This window comes from Odontesthes bonariensis, chromosome 21, assembly GCF_027942865.1.
Source record: "Odontesthes bonariensis isolate fOdoBon6 chromosome 21, fOdoBon6.hap1, whole genome shotgun sequence".
Classification (NCBI taxonomy): Eukaryota; Metazoa; Chordata; class Actinopteri; order Atheriniformes; family Atherinopsidae; genus Odontesthes; species Odontesthes bonariensis.
In genome coordinates this window covers 26,702,550-26,728,443 of record NC_134526.1, presented here as the reverse complement: position 1 = coordinate 26,728,443, position 25,894 = coordinate 26,702,550, and the positions used below count along the sequence as shown (strand labels likewise).

General features: G+C 41.1%; 1 protein-coding gene across 2 annotated transcripts; it reads left to right on the top strand.

Moving 5' to 3' along the window:
* Positions 1-240: 240 nt before the first annotated feature.
* LOC142370822 (histone acetyltransferase KAT7-like) lies at positions 241-25,894 on the top strand. Of its 2 annotated transcripts, none has more exons than XM_075453314.1 (15): positions 241-436; positions 1,535-1,679; positions 3,228-3,440; positions 5,428-5,709; positions 5,829-5,911; positions 7,337-7,423; positions 9,775-9,873; positions 9,977-10,087; positions 10,714-10,905; positions 13,424-13,513; positions 13,936-14,076; positions 16,804-16,897; positions 17,085-17,231; positions 18,814-18,920; positions 19,011-25,894. In XM_075453314.1, exons 1-15 carry the CDS (start codon positions 422-424, stop codon positions 19,107-19,109), a joined length of 1,905 nt encoding a protein of 634 aa, XP_075309429.1. In that variant the 5' UTR covers positions 241-421; the 3' UTR covers positions 19,110-25,894. The 2 variants fall into 2 exon arrangements, with proteins under 2 accessions (XP_075309429.1, XP_075309428.1); XM_075453313.1 differs by having other exon boundaries at positions 5,425-5,709.

Sequence of the window (25,894 nt, the reverse complement as noted above, 5' to 3'; positions counted from 1 at the left end):
TGTCCATTTTCGACGTGTTCCGGTATTTGACGCAAACGACATCAAACTTATAGGCTTTGTAAGTTGCAGACAGAAACTCTAGATTTCAAATTGTAGTTTTAAAATATCTTATATATAATCAGTTAATTTATTAGTGTTTTTTATTCATTATATATTTTCCAAGTTCACTCAAATACAATTATCCTCAATATTGCACACTTCGACACGGAGGTATTTTGTCAACGTACCAACATAGAGCAACCGAGCTTGCGCCGTGCTCACAAGGAAGCGCGGAGAATTTTATGCGTTTCTTTCAGCTGAGTTGGTTTTACGTCTATAGCGTTTTATTTCCTGTCGTTGCACTTTATATGTAACCTTGAATAAGTTGCTCCTAAGGTAAAGGATAACAGTTTGCTAGAGGAGACACGTCATTTCTTTGAAAATGCCCCGGAGAAAGGTGAGGCAAACGGTTGCCAGAGACTGCACATCGGAAACACAACATCATCACGTCATAGCTAATGTTAGCCAAAGTGCATGTAATAATTAAACTCTGTGGGAAAGAAAGACCGCGTTTGGGAGTTGAAATGTGTGTATCTTCAATATGCTGGATATAAGCTGCAGATATGTGAAAAATGGAATGACAGCTGAGCTGTAGATTTGTGTTGTTGCATTAAAGCTAAGCTAGCTAATGTTTATTGCTGAGTTGCAGGAACATGTTGTTTCTTAAATGTCGCTTTTTTTGCTCTGAAAATGCTTTTTTTGTCAGTTCCGTTCAATTGCAAGCAGCTGATAGAGAGATGCTTAAAGTCCGACTGCAGTTTAACATCGGTACGGACTTCTTTAGCTAACTGAAAAAGACACTGTTCTTTGGGTGCGAGGATGGAACGAGCGTTTGCACCAAAACAACACTGTGATTGGACAGACTTGGGACGACCGTTATGCTCATTGGTTCGTCCTGCTCAAATCCAGCCTCGCCTTTAATTTAATTGGTGGTATGCAAATTGTGTGCACAGCCTCTTGTTGTGAAGTTGTCAAACGTGTGCTCGTGCTGTTAGTGATTCATTATGTCGTTTCTATTAACCTTTTTTGCCCATCTGTTGCTCTTTCTCGCCTGCCAGTTCTTTGAAAACATTTTAAAAGACAAGCATTTAACTTATTAAAAGTCATTTTACACATAAAGCACATTTTTTGCTTACTTATGGTATTTATTGTGGATACTGTTCTTATTTTAATTTAGTCTCCCATTTTTAATTTGCCAATAACCTGATTTTTTTTTTTAAAAATTTAAATTTTATTTATTTTTTATATATCTCATCTGTTGTTGCTCTTCTGCTTTTCATTCTTTCCGCTCCTTTTGTTATTACAACGTACAATGATACATTTTAAAATCAAAGCAGATGAAAATTAATAATAAGTAAATAGTAGTAAAATACCAACACGAATTTACAGCAACACCGAGTTTTCAGTTTCGTGTCTGACACTGTTTTGGCGACGTTCCAGTCGAATTTAAAGAGCAATTAAAACGGGTTAATAATAACTGTTGTTGCTTTCTCAGAGGACCGCAGGTAGCAGCTCGGATGGAACGGAGGACTCGGATTTTTCCGCCGACCTCGAGCACACCGAAGCTTCCAAGAGCGCGCGCAGGCGCAGCAGCACGCGGTTGACTCGAGCGTCACTGCGCCTCAGCCAGAGCTCACAAGGTAAACGTTTTAAGTAACCGCAAAAACTACACAAAACAATGATACACGTCGTAAGGAAGTGAAATAGAGACTCAATCAATTACAAAGCAATTACAATTATACCCATATGAGTGGCTTTTAGAGGGAAAAAAAATATGCAACATTAAAATAGTTTGCGTCAAAGTTAATTTCCACATGCAAAAAGTTGGGTTTTCTTGAAGAAGTAGGTGCAAAGTGGGAGTTAGAATGTTTTTGGTGTTGAGGTTCTAAGCTGGTTTATTACTTAAAGGTTTGACTTTTGACTGTAAACATATTTTCAGCAGTGGTCCCTTTACAGTTTCATACAATTGTTTATATATACTGTATATTAATATATTCAAATGATTCTGGATTTGGATCAAAGGATCACAATGTGGTTTATTTATTTTCCTTCTGTATTGGTTGTGGCATCAGGGGTAGGTGTTATATCAGCTGTAGCCTCAACCTACACCCTTTCGGTTTGACCAACTTTAGTTTAATTGAATATTTTATGTCAGATTTTTGGAGAGTCCATATGCTTAGAATTAAAAGGCTGTAGCAAAGTGACACCATGGTTGTATTATTCTGTCAATTTTACCATTACAGAAGCATATTTAAGAACTTTAAAAAGTCCTTTTCTGTCCACTTTTGCCTTTTAACTTTTTATCATACACATGTTATCATACTTAACGTAAGTGTGTCGCCCTGCAGTGTAATTTCATATAAATGGTTCATCTCTCAGAGAGAAAATGATTTTTTTTTTTTTTTCGTTCACACGAAAGAGAAACTTCAAACCCTCCTCATTTCACCCGTTCAGAAGCAGCTATTGTATCTGGGCAGCCATAAAGCAGGAATGAATTCAGACAGCCTGACCTCCCCCCACCACACACACACACATTTAAACACATAACCACCCCCTGTGTGACCGCCTTCTGCTGTCTGCCAGAGGGGATTTACAGCAGAGAAAGAAAGGCCGGCGCTGTTTCTTCTGCTTTTTGTTACTAAGAGAAGTTGACGACACCGTCCTCGTCCTCACACATGCTGAGAATCTGCCCAGAGACTTGTTATATCCACAAAGAAGCGGATTCAAAGGTTCCATCGTATTTGATGTGAGAGGATCAGTTTCTTCATGACCACTGCGGCTGCTTGCAACAAGTAACTTGATCCCCATTTCTGCTCGGAGTTGATCGGTCACAGAGTGCTGCTCAGGTTTAATAAATCCATAAAATTTTTCTTTTATTTTAGACCAACAGCATTAAAAGAAAAAAAAATTCTGTCAAAGAGGGAGTCTGTCAAAAGTAAAAGTAGTAACTAGTTAACTTCTTTGTGTAAAACCGCAGTTGTTTTCTTTAATCATTAATCAGACAGTTGTTGCAGAAGGTGGTTTTGGGTAAAGTCATAAAAGCTCGGTACTTTGAAACGTGTTGCAATGTTATAGTTTTACCCCCCCCCCCCCCCCCCCCCCCCCCCAAAAAAAAAAGCCCATTTAGCCAGAGCGGAAGGCAGCTTTCTCAAAAGTGGACATCTTCATCTTCATCTTTTCTTTCCTAGAAAACTGCAGCTCAGTTCGTTGCCGCTCTCCTGCAGCTGCGGGTCCTGACGAAGGCCTGGAGTCATCAGCAGAATCGACAGCACCGGTGGCAGCACCAGTCTTCTCCTCGGGGCGCAGGGTCACTCGCAGCCAGCAGGGGGCGACAAACACCACCGCCAAAAAATACCCGTTGCGTCAGAGCCGGTCATCTGGTTCGGACACTGAAGCTAATGGTAAGGCTGTGAGTGCTTCCTGTGTGTCTTTTAAAGAAGATCTATCCATTAAATTGGAGAATACTTTCAGTATTTTGTACAGCAAGTAGAGGAGTGTGTTTGTGGTCTTCCTGTCCTCTGAGGATGAATTAGTTGCAAATGATATTCAGGGTATATTTATGAATGGAGAGGTGCAGGGACATGGGGGTGGGGGGGAGGCTGGGTGAAAAATGAGAAGTGAAGCAGCAACATCAGGGAAGATCCAAGGAGAATCTGAGAAACAGAGTTTAAAAAAAAAAAGCAGAGAAAAGAGTGAACAGCGTGAAGATGAGGGGGAGGATCAGAGTGTTTCAGTCTGTCATTGTGCTGCAGCTGGGGCGATGTCGCGAGGCCTGTTTGTGATCACAGTGTGTTCCTGATAATAAAGGAGGCTGATATGTGTCAGTCGATATGCTGAACAGAACCCTCCGACAGGCAGTGACCGCGTATCTATTGATGGATCTCATTTGTTATTACCTTACGGTTTTAACAAAGGAAAAATGTAGGAATATAAAATCAAGGGCGTGATGGAGAAATTGAGATCATTCATAATAAAAGAATCTCATGATTAATTCAGGTAATACTGAATCAAAACCTTACATACAATTTATATAATCAACCTCTAAGACAGCAATTAACTTAAGAGTTTTATTACCAGAACAAATTGACCACACCCTTCCACTGTTTTTAACATCTCTTGTACTGCATTGAATTGATAACTAAGTCACTTCCAAAGTGTATGCAAAATTCTATGACATGCAACCAGGATGATAAGGAAAAGTAGTCAGAATCACAGTGTGCTCAGCTCATTTGAAGTGACACTGATGTGTCAACGTGTAGTCGTGGTAAAAATGGTTTGGAGTATTTTTCTTGATATAGTTTTTGAGTTTGAAATTCTCTTGTGGGGATTAATGTGTCGGACTGACGCAGGTAGTTAAAACACCACACCACAGAACATAGCAGCCAACCATCAGGTTTCTGAGTTATTTCTGAGCTGGGAGTGTGACAAAGAAATCGACTGCAAATCTGAACCTCTTATGTGATTATTTTGTGTCAGGGGTTTTGTTTTTCTTTTATTTAACTTCAGACTCCCAAATAAATGTTTAAAAGGTTAGGGTTTTCACGTCCTCTTTCCACATTATATTTTATTATTAAATCAATTTTTGATTTGACACATTTGACATGTACTGTCTGTCATCATTTTAAGTCGTTTTTGTATCATTTGCTAACAGAAGACACTGATTTTATTTATTTTTTTGGACTCCTTATTAATGTCATTAACGTATGAAGCCAAAAGTTTAGGGCCCAACTCTGAACCTTGTGGGACCCCCACATTTAATGCTTTAAATTTCTCGTTCTTCGTGAGCAAACTGCAGAAATAGCTTCCTATCAGTCAAGTAACTCTTTGTGAACTGTGCCCCTCATACCATAAACTTGGCATTTTTAAGCTTTTTTTTTTTTTTGTAAATCAATAAATACCCCCACTGTGTATTTCTTTTTTTTTGTTTCTATAGCTGCTTTATTTCTTTAATGGATCCCTAAAATCCATTTTGTCAAATCCATACATCTGTTTTTCCACAACATGGGTTACCTAATAGCAGATCCTGGGCTCGCTCACCTCCTGACCAGGTACAGACGGAGTACCAGTTGTTGTTGCAGTTGCTCTGCTTACAGGCTGTTCACACCACATCTGGGTTTGAGTGGCATATTAAATAACCCAGCATGATTGGAAAAACAGGAGAGGATAGGGTTGAAATGCGTCCTTTCATTCGCCTGCCAGGCTCTCACAGCTCCCGGGCCTTCTGCTGCAGTAACATCATTCTTCACTATTGGATTTGTCTGACTGGGTGTAAACTGCATCTGTATTCGGGCTTGTGAGCCCTCAGATGTGCGTTGAAAATGTGTACGCTTTGTGAGAAAATTAAGGCCTGATAAAGATTTTTAATCTCTGTCTGAACTGATCCAGCAGACATAAAGCAGGGAGCAGACCGAGACGAGACTCCACCTCGCACCCCAACGGGCAACGCCCCGTCCTCGGAGTCCGACATCGACGTTTCCAGCCCGAGCAACGACCACGTGTCTTCTAGTAACGATATCGTCGTGTCACAAGAGGAGGACGAGAGATTGGCGAAAGAGCTGTCGCTCAAAGAGGCCGCCGCCCACGACCTGTCACACCGGCCCAAACGACGGCGTTTCCACGAAAGCTACAACTTCAACATGAAGTGTCCCACACCTGGGTGCAACTCGCTGGGTTAGGCCGCAAGCCCTGTGCTACCAGATTTTTCACAGGTTCAAGCAACTTTCTGTGAACATCTCTTTGGAATCCACCTGTTATCTCTTTTTTCCTTCCTCCCTCTCTTTTGCTCTCAGGTCATCTAACAGGAAGACATGAGAGACATTTCTCCATATCAGGATGCCCTCTCTACCACAACCTTTCTGCTGATGAGTGCAAGGTATATATACACACACACAAATGCAGTTTTATCAACAAGGATTCCAGGCTAAGAAGTGAGGGAGAAACTATTAGTCAGGTTCACTGTGTACTTTTGTGGGAATTTTTTGAGGATTTGTTGACCTATACATTTTTGGAATCTGCAGACCTTGGGGATTCCAAAAACCAATGTTGCCACTTGAACAGACACCTGTATGGCGGCCATTTTGGAATTTCAAAACGGGCGCCATATAATACAGAATTTCAGCTACCTTGGCCTCTAAACAACCTAAAGACTCAATTTAACGTGCCAATCCTATGTTTTCTTGGTCAAGGAATCCAATGGTGACTTCAAAATTATGCTCAGAATCGTGCTGTGGCGCCCCCAAGGGGTGGGAAAGAAAATTGTGGCATCTCCAAGAAGTGGAAAAGGAAATTGTTACTCTAATCCCCCTTAATGACCCAATGTCAGAAGTCCCGGAACAAAATACTAAAAATTTCTGCATATGATTATATAAACAATGACAAAGGTAAATTAAAACTATAATCTGTACATAAATGTGATATATATTTATTTCACCATAGGCTGGTAACAGTCGGGACTCAATATAAAATTCATTATAAGGGGGCTGAGGGGCAAACTCAGTGTAAAGCCTAGGACGGGTCTGTTATCTCTCAGCGATGAGTCCAATCATATCGGATTGGAGACACTGGAATTGCTGGCAATGGTCTTGGATAAAAGAAGAAATTGGATATTAATGAATGACTGGTAAATAGAGACAGGGAATGTTCAATTTAACTAGAAAAAATGCAAAAAATCATGGAAGGAGATTCTCTGAACTTACCCTTGTGCTTTCACAGGTCTTCATCACTTTCCTCGGTGTCATTCGGGCCACCGCAGTCTGCATCATTTTCACAGTCACTTCCACACAAACAAAGGTCTAAATTGAGTCTTTAGGTTGTTTAGAGGCCAAGGTAGATGAAATTCTGTATTTTATGGCGCCCGTTTTGAAATTCCAAAATGGCCGCCTTACAGGTGTCTGTTCAAGTGGCAACATTGGTTTTTGGAATCCCCAAGGTCTGCAGATTCCATAAATGTATAGGTCAACAAATCCCCCAAAAATTCCCACAAAAGTACTTTTTTGTACACAGTGAACCTGACTATATTAGACTGCAAACTATTTTTAAAATAGAAAAAACCCTGTGACGGTTACATGTTCTGTCTTTTTTTTATGTCACTTTAATTATACTAGTTCAGTCTCCTCTTTCCCTTTGGAAGTCAGCCACCACCACTGTGACAACATGTCCAGTGGATGAAGCTGAAGGAAACCAAGAGAACAAAATTGAAATTGTCAAGCTGCTGAAACATGGAGGAGGTTGCTGCAATGTTTTTGCTGCGGGGCTGCTTGTGAGTTGTTGGTTGCAGACGGTGTTGATGTTTTGTCAGGGCAAGGCATCGACGCGCGACAAACAGACTGAGGAAAGGACGCTGTCGCACCGGCAGGACGAGAACAGACACTCCACCAGAAACCAGGTAACGTGGCATCAAACCCACGCTCGGACACGGATGTGTGATGCATTTACGGATTCGTCAGACAATCATAACAAATAGTGACACAGACCCACGTTCAAAACTGACACATGCGTGTACACAGGCACTGACTTTCTGGAAGGTGATTGTTTCTGTCAGCTGTACTGAGCGAGTGAATACGGATGAACACTGTGGAACATGCCCCGTCCATGCCCCGGTTTCACCCGTCCAGTTCTGGATGGTCACACATCTATTATGTCTGTGTGTGGAAGAGAATTCCCTCAAGTACTGCGTAGCAAGGTCAGAGTAAAAGTGATGAAGGACTGAATAATCAACAGAGTTAAAACAAACAAACATCTGCTCTTACCATGTCTTAAATTTATGTAACGACCTTAGACGAACAACAGCACATGACTTATTAAACAATAATTTTATAATAATTATAATAATATCATAATTTTTTTTAACATAAATGAAGCCAAAATGTAGAAGAAGTGTGTGAAAAATGAAGTCCACCTTTAAAAACTTCCCTTAAAGTTAAGAGGCTAAATAGCAGCCAGGTGCTGCTTATCAAATGCGATTGTGAGCACCTCTATAAAAGCAGAGGTTTTGTCAGTTTGCTGGTTTGGAGCATTCAGGTGTGTGTTAACACAATGCCAAGGAGGAAAGACATCAGCAATGTTCTTAGAGAAGCAATTGTTGCTCAGTTAGCATGTTAAATGTTAAAGTTCATGACAGTACAGTTAGAAAGAGACTGAACAAGTATGGCTTGTTTGGAAGGGTTGCAGGAGAAAGCCTCTTCTCTCTAAAAAGAACATGGCAGCACAGCTTAGGTTTGTAAAGTTACATCTGAACAAACGACAAGACTTCTGGAACAATGTCCTTTGGACAGACCAGACCAAACTGGAGATGTTTGGTCATAATGCACAGCAGCACGTTTGGAGAAAACCAAACACAGCATATCAGCATAAACACCTCATACCAACTGTCAAGCACGGTGGTGGAGGGCTGATGCTTTGGGCTTTTTCTGCAGCCACAGGAGCTGGGCACCTTGCAGTCAGTGAGTCCTGCATGAACTCCTCTGTATACCAAAGTATTCTAGAGTCAAATGCGAGGCCATCTGTCTGACAGCTAAAGCTTGGCTGAAACTGGGTCTTTAGCAGGACAATGATCCCAAACACAGCAGCAAATCTACAACAGAATGTCTAAAAAAGAAAAGAATCGAGCTGTTGCAATGGTCCAGTCAAAGTCCAGACTACAGTTATTCATCTGAGGTTGCATTTACCTTGTTTTAAGACCTGGTATGAACCAGATTATGTCCCGATAAGTTGAACCTTAGAATCTAATGAGGGTCTTTTTTTTTTTTTTTAAACGACTATATATGTCAGTGGTTTGGTGTAATAAAGAGTAAATGGTTTTATTCAATATTTATTTTATAAATATTAAAAATAAAAAACAAAGAATTTCTGGTTTCTAAGTTTTCTAAGTTTGAGTGTTTTTTAGTGCATGTCTGTTACTTTTTGTCGTTCATCTACTCACCGATAACAGTTTGGTGAAAGTCGGCGTCTTTCGGACGCTATTTAGATCACTCGAGATCCGCGTATATCCATATAACGGGAGTGAACAGGGCATAGACAATACAGCCTCTAAATAAGGCATTATCTGTCTTTATTTCACCAATACTTTAAGACGAATGAATGAACGCGTACTATTGCAATGTTAGTTCAGAGCTGCCATGTTGTTGTTATTGAGGGCTATCGGGGGCTTTCTACACATGCGTCTAGTGGAATGACGTCATCGACGCGCGCCGCTGCAGCACAGCTCATTCACTCCATCATACTCAAAGTCGTCGTCCACGTCGTCAAAATCTGATAAATATCCTGCCATGTTTCACAAAACTAGCAGTAGCAAACTCCGTGTGAATTTAGCGACTGTCACAGAGCAAATAAGCTGTGCTGCAGCGGCGCACGTCGATGACGTCATCCCACCAGACGTGGACGCAGACTTATTTTATGCCAGAAATCAGGTCCAGGTTTAAAAAAACAAACAAAAAAAAAAAACTTCCCCTTTAACATGGATGTCACTTGGACATTTACTGCGTACCTAAACATTTTGCCACACATGCAAAAGACTTACTTGTAACATCCCAGGTTATTGATAGAATATCAGTAACAGTATTGTTGGGATTTACCCAAGTTCAGCAAGACCTGCTCAAATCATCAGAAATATAAACTGAACATAGAGATGTGTTCTTTACTCTGTCGTTGCCACTACAAAAGATAATGAGCTACAAGGCTTTTCACAGTTCATGTAAGCATCAGGTATGAAGTGTTGGTCTCTGTGTGGTCGCTCAGGCCCCGACAGAACGACAGCTGCGCTACAAAGAGAAGGTGACAGAGCTGCGCAGGAAGAGGAACTCAAGCCTCAATAAGGAGCAGAAGGAAAAGTACATGGTAAGCAGATGAGAAACTAACGTATGCCATGAATGGTGTTGCTTTCTGTCACAGGTTATTTTTTGTAAAGGTCTCTTCTTCCCTTCTACTGACCCGCTGCCAGGAACACCGTCAAAGCCACGGGACGAGCCGGGAGCCGCTGCTGGAGAACATCACCAGTGACTACGACCTCGAGCTGTTCAGGAAAGCGCAGGCACGTGCCTCGGAGGACCTTGTAAGAGAGAAAGCTCATCATCACCCCCCTCCCTTACTCTTTTTCTCCTTTCTGCCTTATTCGTCTTCTTCTCTGTTTCAGTCTGCAAACCCTCCTCTGCAGCCACAGGAGGAGTCTGAGATATTTTTGGTAGTTTGGACAATCACTTCTTGTCATTCTGTTTGTTTTTAACTCCTCAGATGAGACGACATTGTGCAACTTACTCTACACCATCACGTTTTAGCACATTTTGATTAATTAACAACAAATTAACTAGACTTTTCTCTACCTACAGCTTTCTGATGAAGAGTAGATTCAGATTAGTCATGATTTTCAAGCTGCTATTAGTTTATATTGTAGAACCAAAGAAAAGATATGTTAAAAACTAAAAATGAAGAAAATAGGTAATACACCATTGCACTTTTCTTCCTGCATCTTTTTTTTTTTCTTTAATTTTCTGGCTGGTTCCCTCCACTGAGGTTTTCCCCAGAGTGGGATCTGTGGCTCACCTGAACCTCTTCCCTGAATAATTGATTTTTTTTCTCCCCCTCCTTCTTTTTCATGTCACCCCTCACCCTGCTCACCTGCCCTCTCCCGTTGTCCTCTTTGAACCTTCTCTCCCTTACCCACCTGTCCTGGCTGAACAGGAGAAGCTCCGTCTGGCCGGTCAGGTGTCAGAGGGCAGCAATATGATAAAGACTATTGTGTTTGGCCGTTTCGAGCTGGACACCTGGTACCACTCTCCATACCCAGAGGAGTACGCCCGCCTGGGGAGGCTCTATATGTGCGAGTTCTGCCTTAAGTATATGAAGAGTCAGACCATTCTGCGCAGGCATATGGTAATGTGGTTTTGGGGGGGATCATGCTGACAGAGAATAACTGTGTAGTGCAACACACTTAGTCATTATTTTTTAATAAATTCTCATGTCATGACCATGACAGGTTAGTTTAGTTTAAGCACTGCAGCACTCGTGTAATGAAATATAACTTTCTGTGTGGTGAGTGTGTAGCTGATGCACTGCTACAATCTTTTGACCTTTTGAAATATGAAAATGCCATAACACAATCAAATGCAGGTAAAAAAAAATGTAAAAAACGAACAATGGTTCTTACAATTAAATGCATTTCAGGCCTGCTGATTCCAAAAGGTGTTCGATAGGGCTGGGCAAAAAAAACCAAACGTTTTCAATTAAAAGTCGATTAATTCGACTTTGTGTTTTAGGACAATTTCTTTTAAAAGAAAATTGGTTTTCTCTTTAACTTCCACCACTGCCACTCCTTCTGGGCTTCCATAGTTCAGGCGGCACGCTGGAAAAGTTTGTTCCCCAAAAAGGCTGAGTCTCTTCGGTTGTTTGCAACTGGTTTGGTTTTCCAGAGTCAGACCTGGAACAAACCACGGTTGTTAAAAGGTTATTGCAACTAATGGCAGCAGCGCGACCGATTTATTTCAGCATGTCAGCCAAGTGGGAGAAATTTTGGTCCCTACGAAATGCAAAAAGACCGCGACGTAGCATTAGTGAAGTCATTTTCGCAATGTATCCCGTAGGAGAGGATCCGGTGAAAAGAGATTATCGATGCACATTACTGAAGATATGTTGCCCATTTATAGCGTGGGAAAGCCGGGGTTTTTTCACATTATAAAAACTTTGGACCCCAGGTGTGTTCTACCACGTTGTAAGCATTTAGCCAATTTTATTTTTTTTAAATTTTTTTCCTTGCCTCACTTTTCCAACTATACACGTGAAAAGAAGGTGACATCTTACTCCCCTATAACGGACCTCTGGTCCAGCTGTACCAGGCAGTTACAGAATCAACAACAACAACAAAATGGAGATCGTATTTTTAGCCCCTATTGCTCAGCCATAGTGTTAGGACTGCAAAACATTTCCCACTTTGTAATGTTGCCGTTCCTTTTTACAACACATAAAAGACACTAGCATTGAATTGACCAATTGATGAAGCATTTCAGGTGTTTCAGTCGAAGCATATTCGTTGTGTTATTAATTACATGTAGTTTATATCTAAGCTGAAATGTCTCTTATTGATTTAAAATTTAAAAAATAAGGCTTTAAGTTTGTGATTTTAAATGGACTGTGGCACAATCTCGACGCCTAAGCCCCTTCCATTGTGTTACAAGACCGTTAAAGGTGGGGTAGGGGTTCTTTTTCTGGAGCATTTTTTTACATATTGCTTGAAATACTCTTCACACCCCCATTGCGAAATACTCTTCACACCCCCATTGCAACCAATTAATTAAAAGTTTTGACACAAATATGAAAAGTTTTAGTGGCCTCTAGAACGTACAATCTAGGAAAAACACTATCCAATCATACTGAACGGACTGTTAACGATGATTGGATTCTGATGCCGTCTATCAAACTGCAATCTGCTCCTCCCTCCCCCTCCTTCCCCCTGTGCGCGTACCCTGCTCCGTGAACGAATTACGCGTCCAGAAGCTAGCTAAACTAGAGCCAGCTTGGCTAGCACCTAGCATTATTAAACGTATAGTTAGCATATACTAAATACTAAATACGGCAACAATCGATGCTTGCTGTCAGAACAGCACTCGTGCACCTTCATGTACTCTAGAGGCGTGGCTTCGGGGGGAAAGTGAAGAAAAGGGTTGGGACTTTTGACCTGTGTATTTTCAAAACGCAGCTTCGCTGGACTCAAAATCCAGGATCTCCTACCCTACCTTTAAGACTCTATTAAGACAGACTGTGTTAAAGGGATAGTTCGCCTCTTTTGACATGAAGCTGTATGACATCCCATATTAGCAATATCATTTATTAAATTTGACTTACTCCCTGCTGCGTCCTGTGAGCCGAGTTCCAGCCTCGTTTTGGCGTTGACGAAAGTAGTCCGGCTAGTTGGCTGGGGCTTAAAAAATAAAGCGTTTTGCTTCTCAAAATAATATGTGTTCATATTGTCTGACATATCAAAAGAGTAATACAATCGTTCATCCAGAAAAAGTCAGACCTCACAATCGCTTGTCGCTATTTTCTCTCCCTTTGTATCACTGCGTGCAGCCACCTGCCGACAGCTGCACCTGTTACAGTGTTTGCTGCTCGGAAGCAGGGGACTGCTCGGTCTGCACTTAGGTCTGCACGGTCTACACAGCATTGCAGCATTTCTGCTGCTCTTCAAACTGTCTGTTAATTTGGTTTTGAGCGTTTTTGATATCTCACCCATCTTAGGTTATAGAATCTCTGAATCATTAGTGCTCTCATAAGGCTGGTCACAGATGAAGAGTTTTCACTTCTGCTGCTATCTGAAACAGAAAGTGAGATGTTGTAATAACCTCTGTTCTTCACTCTTCACTGACAATCTTTTTCGTCCTTGTTATCTCTTCTGAAGGCTAAGTGTGTGTGGAAGCACCCCCCAGGCGATGAGATCTACAGGAAGGGGAACATCTCTGTGTTTGAGGTGGATGGAAAGAAGAACAAGGTGAGACTGCAGAAGTGCAGAAATGGATGGACAAACATGCAAAAGCAAACCAAGGTGCTGAAATTCTTGTTTTTAAGATGTGGTTTGCACAAAAGTAAAGACAAATTAAGAAAAATCTACAGCTGCTCTTACAGACGAGATAATGAACAGTATGAACATTAAGGATGGGATGCTACCACTATATTTAAAAAAACAAAAACAAAAAAAAAAAACGTGTTTCAATGGCTTGGAGTAAAACATTCAGCCTGGCTAGTTTTCTCTTCAGCTTAAACTGTGACCTGCTTCTCCGACTTTTCACCTAAATATACCCCTGAGTGTTAGACCTGCAGAACTAAAAGCGGCGTAACTGTATAATTCAGTCAGCTGTGTTTTCAGGGATAATTTAGAGGTTTACCATCTGTTGTGCTTTTTTCCTCTGTCAGATTTACTGCCAGAACTTGTGTCTGCTGGCAAAACTCTTCCTGGACCACAAGACTCTGTATTATGACGTTGAGCCGTTTCTCTTTTACGTCATGACCGAAGCTGATAACACAGGGTGCCACCTAGTGGGATACTTCTCCAAGGTAACACAGGGGCAAGTTATGCTTGCTCTCTATTTTTTTTTTCTTTTAGAAGTTGGGAAATATTAAGTTGATTATTTCAAAGAAGTATGCTACATAAAACTTTGACTTTACTTAAATTAAAGTATATAACAATTACTGACATCTAGTGGTTAAGTTGGAGATGGCAACCATTTAAATTGCCATCCACCCACTAGTGCCCTGCACGGGCCTATTATCTGGGCCCGAGCCCGGCCCGGTCCAACAGGTTTTCAGAATTCTCAGGCCCAAACCCGGCCCTGCCCGACTTTTTTTTTTTTTTTTTTTTTAACCTCCCATAACAATGTTTTAGCGATAGAACGCTATATTCATTGAGTGCATTCGTAAATTCAATCTGCCGCTCTGAGAATGGGATAACACTCTGCAGTTAGAAAAAAACAGCATTATATTTTTCTGTGAATAAGCAAACGGTTTCTGACAGATCAAAATGGACATAAAAGAGCAGGTTAAAATAGGGGCTCATGTTTCGATCAGCAGCTTGAGAACTCGTTGATATAGGCACAGACCATCTGGGGAGACATCACGCAATCGTGCGCTCTCACCACGGCTCTGAAGAAGCTTCTGCAGCTCTGCATGGACTGACTGAATTGACTCCAGTGTGAGGAAGACTGTGGTATACCTGGTCTCTGCCATTTGTTTAACAGTTCTTGGCAGCTCCTGCGTTCAATTGTTTTCATTTAAACACAACACAGTTCTTTAATTAGCAGTTTTTTTTTTAATAATAATTAAATTGAATTATTTTATTATTTTTTAATAATTAAATTGAAAAATAAAAGTGCCCGAGCCTGTTATTACCTGTTGAGGAGAAAACAAAGAACTTTGGCTTTTCGCTGGCCGTTTAGGATTTCACTTATTTACCGTTACCTGTTCTTGCTTTACGTAACAAGTATGAGCCTCCATTTCTCAAATGTGTACTAGAGCCCTGCACTCCCGCGACCCAACGCAAAGCAGTGCGGCGCGGGACACATTTTGAAAGCTCATTGCGGACGGGAGGGGGAGTGCCAAGTGCGGGAGCGGGCGGGAGCGGGCGGGAGCGGGCGGGAGCGGGCGGGAGCGGGCGGGAGCGGGCGGGAGCGGTGATAAGCTGCAGTCCCGCTAACTAAAAACGTGAGAGGAAACTGAGAAGAAATAAAGCCTAACTAAAAGAAGTTCAAAAGCGCAATCCATCTCTCCTTTTATTCAGGAGATGCGCATTGCACAACGACGAGGGACAGGGCATGGTTAACCTACTTAAATAATAATTGGATTACATGTTACATTTTCAACATTCTGGGTTTAGAAAAGGTAGGGTAATTAATAACACATATTGTTTTCATTCCACTTGTTTGCATTTAAATCAATGTAACGTGAGCTGTAGGCTTATATTTATGCTCAAATCCATTCAAAGTAGGGGGCGGGGCTCCATCACGCTGTGTTTAAAATCATATTAACTAAAAATATATACTTTTACTTCCAAGAATGGAAATGTGAGGAGTGGCATATGACATGTACAATGTATTATTCTTAATATTCACGGTAGATTTTGGTAAGTATGTTGGGTAGGCTTATTGCTGTAAAGCCTCAGCTGCTTGTGCCATGTAATGCGCTCCTGCACTATGTGCCCCACGTGAAGGATCGGACAGTGGTGTGCGCAGCTAAGATCATGTTTCTTTCCTCAAGCCAATGACAAGAACTTCCGTGAGAAGTAACGCGAACGTCTGAATCATACGGGAATTGCGGGCAGGAGCGGGACAAAATATGACAGGTGCGGGCGGGAGCGGGACTAAAAATCCTATCTTTTTGCCTGAGCGGGAGCGGGAGTGCACAATGCGGGAGCGGGACTGTAAATTCTGTCCCGCGCAGGCCTCTAATGTGTACCCTCGAAAAGCATTTACAACCACCGGTTTGATGCACTTTTTCTTTTACGTCAGCCTCTGAACAGCATTCTTTCTCTATGTGCCTTTTATGGCAGTTGGTTCCAAAAACTAAATAAAAGATAAACGATGGTGACATAACTACGGCCCTTAACCAATGGACCTGCTGCGCTAATAGACATGATTGGTTTAAGTGGTTCCAAAGTACTAAGACAACGATTGAATTAGCAAAGTGGCATATGAACTGTTCATTTTTTGTTGTTGTTTGGAGTATGTTTGTTATTGAATGCTGTAAATTTAAGCTGTAGCAAAACTCCACCTAAATTCATAAGTGGGAAGCACCAAATACTAATTCATAAATAATTGTTATTGCATATTTACCTGATATATGATCTATATGTTGTTTTATCAGGGGGATGTCAACATGAAGATATAAGGGAGGAATTATACTTTTTTTCCCAAAAATTGTTCAGTTTTTTCTAAACTGTCAGTTTCAATGAAATAGCCATGCTGTTTTAAAAATGTATCTGTACTGGATTGAGCATTGTCAAAGCATCATTTGATTATTTTCTTTAGAACAAGTCCGGTAGGTTTTTAATGCTGTATGGATGCACAACAGGTCTGGTTCCTTAGCCATTTAATTAGATAAAGGCCTCAGCGTCTGTTTGACAAAAATAATGTAAGTCTATAGAACACCAAAAATACTCGACGATGGGAAAAGTTAGGATTGGATTAAATCCTTTGATTTTGTTCGTAGAATCAGTGTTTCCTGTCTCTGAATATCGTCTAAAATGTTTGTTAAAAGCGCCGTGCTCATACATTTCCTCTTCCTCCGCAGGAGAAGAACTCTTTCTTGAACTACAATGTGTCTTGCATCCTCACCATGCCACAGTACATGAGGCAGGGCTACGGCAAGATGCTCATAGACTTCAGTGAGTACAGACACCTCTCTACACATGCTAGATTTTACTACCATGCAGACTAGTCTGGGATTCTACTCCAGCCAGTAACATTAGATCTAGGAGCCTGCACACTTTGCATTTGGGTTTCATAGTCAGCAGTGTAATGCTTAAAAAGATGAGAAGCAAACAACCAGCTCTGTTTGACCTGTCCAACCAGGCTACCTGTTGTCCAAGGTGGAGGAGAAGGTGGGCTCGCCTGAGCGCCCCCTGTCTGACCTGGGACTCATCAGCTACAGAAGTTACTGGAAAGACGTTCTGCTCCGTTACCTGAACAACTTTCAGGGCAAGGAGATCTCCATCAAAGGTCAGAATTTAACGACACTTACAAATTACAAAAATAATAGAGCCCTTTGCATGATCAAATAAGTACTATCGTATGATATTGATGTTATGAATTTTTTTTACCTGCGTCTACTTGCTGATATTTCTCTTCCGAGCTTCTGTCATAGACTTTTTGCTACATTTGATTCATCAAAGTGGATTATGGGATATGTATTTCTTTACTACTCTTGAATGAGTGCAGTTTCTTCCTTTCTTTTTTTTTTTTTTTTTTTCACACGATGCACACAAAAAAAGGACCCACTGAACAACTTGAGAATACAAAATTAGGTTTGGGTACTTTAAGCGTCTGTGACCACCTCAACTGCCAAGTGACATATTGTTTTATGACTTGCTGTTCACTTAAAACTAATTCACTCAATATATATATATTTTTTTGTTCCACTGATCAAAGGGGTCAGAAATTAGATTATAAAAGCAATAAAATGACACTCTGGCGTTCCTCAGGGTTTTATTTGGGGACCCGTTTTGTTTTCTCTTCTATATTTATGGCTTGGGTTAAGAAATCATCCAGAAATAAATCTTTATGCTGATGACCCAATTATTGATGCACAAGCTCCATCAATAACACGGGCAGTTCGAGAGCCTCAGAATGCATGAGAGCTTAAAATTGGCTTTAAAGGGGTAGTTCGCCATTTTGCACATTAAGCCCTGTTTTTAGGTAGTCTGGGGTGAATTATAGATGTTCTGATCACAATTTGGACATTTGGTGCTGAACGGAGCATTTAGGTATCCACTGCGGCAGCCCCCCCACCTTTGCATTGAGTCAATGACCACTCAAGCAAACAATCATAAAACGGCATTAAACTTTCGTTTGCAGAGACATGAAACTCACCGTGTGGTCTGTGGTGGACAGCGATACGTTGGCTCGAAAATCACCGCGAAATACGCTTCCAGAAAAGTTATATTACCATTATTGTCCGTCTTCATTGATTTGTATTGTATACAAACAACGCACTATCGCCACCTAGTGGCTGGATGTCTTGCTGCTGCTATTCAACGGTGTCCAGAAAAATAGGTCCACCAAATGCTAAAACAACTGTTAGAAGGCACATTTCGCTGCGATTTTCGGGTCAATTTCGGGTCAATTTCGGTAAGGCGCATTTAGTCACGTACTGATTGTAGCATTTTCACATGTGATGGTAAATCCATTAAAAGAGTGCCCCATAAGTATTTAGATGTTTGAAAAGAAGACGATCTCTCATTTTAGGTTTATGTAGCTAAACTAGCTTTTTAAAGAAAGTCTTTTACAAACAAATCAGCTTTTACTTTTATTGCCACGATTTGAAAAAGAAACTTGTTTCAGCAGTATTTCTGTCAGTGACTATGTTGAAATTTTTTTAATATATGTGTGTTTATATGAATATGACACTACTTTTTAAATGTTTAATTGGTAACCAAATAAATATTTCACAGTGGAATTGTGATTTAATTGTAATTTAAGTCTCTTTAAGTCTTAAATCAATGACACCTAGCCTTAGCATGCTGATGGTCAGACGGACCTGATTCCATCACCCAACATTCTAACTCTCATCTTATTCTTACAGAGATCAGTCAGGAGACAGCAGTGAACCCGGTGGATATTGTCAGCACACTTCAATCCCTCCAGATGCTCAAATACTGGAAGGGAAAGCACCTGGTTTTAAAAAGACAGGTACAGAACATTTCAGATTTATTTTTTTCCTCACAAAGCTCTTTACTGTGCCCAGTTGGCCGCTAACCTAGATTCATTTTCTTCCCGAAGGACCTTATTGATGACTGGAAGGCCAAGGAGACCAAACGGGGTAACGGCAAGGCCATTGATCCCACAGCCTTAAAATGGACCCCACCTAAAGGGACATAAAGGAGCTTCCTCGAAACCCTGAAAACACAAACACGCGCACGCAGGTCCTCCTCCATACACTGGCATGCTCACTGACCCTGAGCCTAAACCCTCACAGCCACAGCAGAGTCACTTATACAGTCAGCCTTTTCTTTGGGTTCAAGCAGTCACTGCGGTTATTATTATAAATGATGTCACTAATATGATGCTGATTTAATAAGAGGGAAAGTAAGTAAATGTGCTTGACTAGACCTACAAATTACTTCTTAGTCAGAGTAACCATCTATAGAGCAAGTGGAACTTTCTGTGAACATGTTTCAAAAACCAATATATTGGACTGGGACATTAAAATTAATTTCTGTGACTGAATAGTATAATTGAAAATAGTATTTCTGCAGATATAGATACATTAAAGTTAACTAGATAAAAAGTTGTGTTTTAGACGTATTTATAGCAATAAGCCATGTATTTGAAGACAGCACGGCATTACCGTGTAGGTCATACAATCAAATTATTCTTCAGTTATTCTAACTCATAAAATCCAACTGGCCTTTCATCTTTCAAAATCCATGAGAATATAGTTTTTTATAATAATGCGTCAAGTTTTTATTATTTGTGCTGTGAACTTGGAGGTTTTAGGTACACGACACTGTTTAGTGTAATAGCTTTAATTTAATATTGAACATTTTGGGGCCCCATGTCTAGAAATTGATATTGATATTCATATTTGTACTTTACTGTTTCACTGTGTCAGGACTGCACTGAGATTCTGCCCAACAGTACGGCTAAAATGAAAAGTCAAGATCTATATCCGCAGCTAGTGGGAACAGTACACATAAATATGGCTGCTGACATCTCCTAATTTGTTTCCTGAAAAGTAAAAGTAATGGAGCGTTGTACGCTCACCTCCTCCCTGTCATTTAATTAGCAACGGGCACCAGGCACGTCTCCTAATCCAATCTGAGACAGCCGGTATCGAACACGAGCTGTATTTCAGTCTGTTTTTGAGATGGTCGACACAACGCAGGTTGGCAATACTCGCGCGAATACGTTCTGGTAGACACTGACCAGCTGGCTGGTTCTAAGAACAGAGTTTCGAAGAACAGATTCCCTAACTAAGAAGGATTTGTATGTTTTGGTCTTGGTAATGTTAATTGTGTTAAAAAAGATTGGTCTACTGATTTACTTCTTATGTAAACTAAGGAAAGAGTTTCCACTCAATGTTTAGAGAGGCATGATAAAATGTGGAACAATATTTTACTTTTATGTTAGAGTAATAATGATGACTTCGTTCCAGTAAGCCATGGTGCATGCACAAAAGCCCTAAATGGAATGCAGCCATCCTTTTTAAACCAATGCTTTCCCCACTGCACTTGTCAAAATGCCTGTAGGCATCTGTTGCACAGACTTTGATGTTACATGATGCATCCCATCAACTAAAGGTTTAAAAATTTGAGCTGGAAAAGATGTAGATATTTAAAATGTTGTGATGAGTTAGGATGATCTCTGGTAAGATCTTTTTAACTCATTTTCAGACTGCCTTCTGGTGTAAGATGGAAGAGATGGCACCAAACAGTGACTTTTTGAACCCAGAGCAAAGCACTTTTCTTAGCCAGTCAGGCGGTTACCCGGGAACCTATAGCTGCCACTCACCTCGTTTGGACTGTGTTGTGTCATCGTGGAGGGACCTGATGTATGTTTACTATCACACGTTCTTTTTTTTTTTTTTAATTTTTAATGTTTATCTTAACTATGTCATTTCATGATGTATACAGTTTGATTCGGAGAAGTCTTCGCGGTTTTGAGCGTAAAAGACGGCAAACATTTTTGTTCTGTGTCCTTTATTTAGTTTTAAGTTCTCATTTACATTTCATACTTTCTCTACCTCTAAGGCGTTACCACTGTTTTTAAGCTAGAACAGCCCATTTTGAGCTTCAGTGTTTTTTTTTGTTTTATTTTGTGTTGACACATGAAAATGTGTGGTTGTGTTTGCTAAGCAAGTGGTTGTTTTTGTTTTTTTTGTTCTTATAGATTTTTACGAAACATGCTATTTATATTCTTCAAAAATATATGTTAACTGCATAGAGCGTTAAGGAATGTCTACTTTGTAGGACTGGATTCCTTGTAAATATATTTATCTAAAACCTGTAGATTTGAATGTAACTAGAGATTATTAGGTACCAGAGGGACGTCACCCCCCAACCCCCACCAAATAATGGCAGAAGTCATTTATAGTTCAGATGTTTATTCTCTCTTATCAGAAATGACATGATTGAGTCGAGACACGTCACTTTTGCACGCTGTCACTCCTTGTTACTGCTGTAATTACTGCTGCAAGCAGTTAAATGGCGAGGGTGAACTGTTTGTATAAGCTTAATAAGCATGGTTGGAAGTAATTCAAAATAGATTCTGATTTATCGACAATCTCCCTTTTTTTTTTTTTTTTTTTGCGTAATTAAGATTGAAGCAGTCGTTTAATATTCTGGTAAATAAACTTTAAAAGTGATTTAATCCCTGCGGCAGCTTCACTTAACTTAGCCTTGCTGTGGCCCTTGGTCTATATGTAAAACAAACTTTTGCTTTTAAAGTACAACACACAAGATATAGCATCTATCAATAAGCCTTATGTTGCGTTCAGACCAAAATATAAAGCAAAACTTAATTCAAAATATATTCGGCCACTGGAGTGTTTTAGAAGCATTTCTCAATTCGTATATTCGTCTCTGGTTCAGTGGTTAATTCCATAGATGCCATGCTCTTAACCACGTTTATTTTTGCCATCAGCAGTGAACCTTGTATCCCATAGTTTAAAAAAAAAAAAAATTATGCAAGACTATAGATCTCAAAACTTCAAATATGTGGTTGATTAAACAAGATTGAGACAACCTTAAAATTTTGCTACAATGTTTTCAGAGTAGCAAGGCCCCACTAGCAAAGTAGCTGACAACCTTGCAGACTATCGAGTTGACCTGTGATAATTAATCCCATCAAGAATTGCCTTACTTTGAGAAGGCATTTTATCTTTTTTTAATTAAGATTAAGTTGCATTTATTCAGCATGTTTTACACAAAACGTTTACTTCTAGTGGTAAAATACGAGATAAGTGTATGTTCCAAGAAGGTAGCCAAATGAATATACAAGTTTAGTTCCTGAAAATCTTTTTGAGGGCAGAGGTAAATTACTTATATATGTATTTCACTTTAAAGTGACACTAGAGAAATCTGCAAATTTTTTGCTCTTTGGCTCCCCCTACAGTTGTGGCAGGTAACATGTACATGGCAAATGTACAGCCATCCACATGAATTTGTTGTCATGTTGAAAAGGCCACAAATACACCATCAAAAGCCCCCAAAAATGTCATGTGACTGTAAAGCAAATTGCTGTGGTGCAGAGCAATTTCTTAGATTGCTGCCTCTGTGCTTTTGAATTAGTCGTTTAAAATGTTTGTTGATTCCCTTCTATAAATTAACTTATTACAGTTTTTTGTTCCTACTGGATATTATTTGGCATTAAAACTAATATTTGATCCAAATTCACCAAACAGAAAAGACATGAAAGATGCTTTTTAAAAAAAGCAGTCTTAAGTAAGCGGACATAATGATTACATGCATCACACCTCAACTAGGGACGTCTTGAGTCAGGGCCTCCTCAATCCTACCGACACGCCTTCCGATGAGGAAGCAGAGTTGGGGAGCTCGGACATGGGGCCTGCCATTTCTGGGGCTGAGGTTGCCGAGGTGGTTAAAAAAACTCCTCGGTGGCAAGGCCCCGGGGGTGGATGAGGTCCGTCCTGAGTTCCTCAAGGCTCTGGATGTTGTAGGGCTGTCTTGGTTGACACGCCTCTGCAGCATCGCGTGGACATCAGGGGCAGTGCCTCTGGACTGGCAGATCGGGGTGGTGGTCCCCCTCTTTAAAAAGGGGGACCGGAGGGTGTGTTCCAACTATAGGGGGATCACACTCCTCAGCCTCCCTGGTAAGGTCTATTCGGGGGTACTGGAGAGGAGGATCCGCCGGATAGTCGAATCTCGGATTCAGGAGGTGCAGTGTGGTTTTCGTCCTGGCCGTGGAACAGTGGACCAGCTCTATACCCTCCGCAGGATCCTGGAGGGAGCATGGGAGTTCGCCCAACCGGTCTACATGTGTTTTGTGGACTTGGAGAAGGCGTTCGACCGTGTCCCTCGGGGACTCTTGTGGGGGGTGCTCCGGGAGTATGGAGTGCCCTTGATATGGGCTGTTCGCTCTCTGTATGACCGGTGTCAGAGTTTGGTCCGCATTGCCGGCAGTAAGTCGGACGTGTTTCCTGTGAGGGTTGGACTCCGTCAGGGCTGCCCTTTGTCACCGATTCTGTTCATAATTTTTATGGACAGAATTTCTAGGCGCAGCCAGGGCGTTGAGGGGGTCCGAGAACCTCAGAATTGGGTCTCTGCTTTTTGCGGACGATGTGGTTCTGTTGGCGTCGTCGGGCCGTGACCTCCAGCTCTCACTGGCGCGGTTCGCAGCCGAGTGTGAAGCGGCTGGGATGAGAATCAGGACCTCCAAATCTGAGACCATGGTCCTCAGCCGGAAAAGGGTGGAATGCTCTCTCCGGGTCGGGAATGAGATCCTTCCCCAAGTGGAGGAGTTCAAGTATCTCAGGGTCTTGTTCACGAGTGAGGGACGAAGGGAGCAGGAGATTGACAGACGGATCGGTGCGGCGTCTGCAGTGATGCGGGCTCTGCACTGGCCCGTCGTGATGAAGAAGGAGCTGAGCCAGAAGGCGAAGCTCTCGATTTACCGATCAATCTATGTTTCTACCCTCACCTATGGTCACGAGCTGTGGGTAGTGACCGAAAGAATGAGATCGCGAATACAAGCGGCCGAAATGAGTTTCCTCCGCAGGGTGTCTGGGCTCTCCCTTAGAGATAGGGTGAGAAGCTCGGTCATCCGGGAGGGGCTCGGAGTAGAACCGCTGCTCCTCCGCATCGAGAGGAGTCAGATGAGGTGGCTCGGGCATCTGGTTAGGATGCCTCCTGGACGCCTCCCTGGTGAGGTGTTCCGGGCCCGTCCCACTGAGAGGAGGCCCCGGGGAAGACCCAGGACACGTTGGAGAGACTATGTTTCTCGGCTGGCCTGGGAACGCCTCGGGGTCCCCCCGGAAGAGCTGGAGGAAGTGGCCGGGGACAGGGACGTCTGGGTTTCTCTGCTCAAGCTGCTGCCCCCGCGAACCCGATCCCCGGAGAAGCGGCAGATAATGGATGGATGGATGGCATCACGCCACCACCACACAGCTCACTTTGTGTTTGGTCTGAACACACCATTAGAGCTGCTGATGGGTGGATTTTATTAGCTGTGGACGTAACCTGGCAGTTTCACCCTCATTTGTTCATTTATTTGAAAAAAGGACAATGTGCATTAATCATAATATTAACAATTTAAATGCAAATCTACCTGTGTTAGCTAAAATGCTAATTTTAAATTACTAAAAAAAAACAAGACAAAAATCAATCCAACAACTAAGAGATTGCCTTATGATAAATGTAAAAGTATAATTAGCGAAGCAGTTAATTTCAGATCTTATTGAAATATTCTTAGAAACATGATGCAGCTGACAGCACTTAGTGAAGGTGTGTGGCCAGCAATGTTAGATTAAATCGTCTTTTTTCATTTTTTTTCATGACACTCTTTTGTTTGATAGCTTTTGTGTTTCAGTTTCAGTGCGGTGGAAGATTGCAGTTTAAAATTTCATTTGCTTTTTTGTGGTGTAAGATACGGTATGTGGCCTTTAAACTACACAAAAAGGTGAAGGTGTTGAAGGTATCCTCTGTCTTTATTCCTCGATTTTCACTGTTTTCCTTCATTGTCTTTTATATTATTTCATGTTACATGTTAATATTTGGTCTAATGCTGTGGTTACTTTGTTATATGAGGGAGAAGAGTCAAGACTGCCTCCTAGAAGACTATATATATATTCTAAGAGGTGGTGACTTCAAAGAAATGTATTCTTCCTGTTCTTACAACTTTTGTGACGAGGTTTTTCTCTTTTCTTTTTCTTCCCTTTTACCATTGCTTACATGCATTAACAGGAAAGTGCACTTAATTTGTGAAGAACTTTCAGGAGGCGAGACATACTTCCAATGATGTTTTCTATATGACTGGGGCCTTTTTGTTATTCTTTTATGTTAAGATATGGTCTGTACCTGCTGGTACCTGCGAATTAAAAAAAACATAGATCTTTTTTTTTTCTTCTTCTTCTTTTTGTTATTAATGTTGCCATACGGTGAGAAATCCATCATGAACATATAGAATATTTTCTGTTTTTCACCACAGTAAAAAGTAGATCTGAATATTGTGTTCCTATTGGCTTAAAAAAGCCTAACATTTTTTAAATAACAGAAATTAATTTGTCTACAAATGACCCCTGTAATATGCTGAGTATCAAAACATGTGTTAAAGTATTCAAAAGTGATTTAGTTTTTGTCTATTTTGAAGTCACAAAATCTTTGTTCATTCCTTCGCGTCCTCTCCACCCTGTTGTCTTACTGTTTTGTTTCGTTATTTTTTTTTTTCTGTGCCGATGGCAGCTATAGATCGGCAGCTTAAGAGCACTTTGCTGGTTATAAACCCACCTGAATAGGACACACTTACTAAGCGGGCATTCCGTTACCTTCTATAAGTCACCAGCGAGCTGTTGTAGTACTGCTAACTAATTTACTAACACAAAGCAGCGAATCACAAAAGTAGCGTGGTGCCCATAAGTAGCTCAGTTGTGCTTCTCTTTTTGCTTTTCCCCCGCCTTCCTCTTCAATAAATGCACATGGTGATAGAAA

Excerpts from the sequence above, each read along its gene's own strand:
- LOC142370822 (XM_075453313.1), top strand. Across the intron at positions 5,912-7,336 it reads TTTCTGCTGATGAGTGCAAG|GGCAAGGCATCGACGCGCGA; the intron begins GTATATATACAC and ends ATGTTTTGTCAG. Across the intron at positions 16,898-17,084 it reads CAAGATGCTCATAGACTTCA|GCTACCTGTTGTCCAAGGTG; the intron begins GTGAGTACAGAC and ends CTGTCCAACCAG.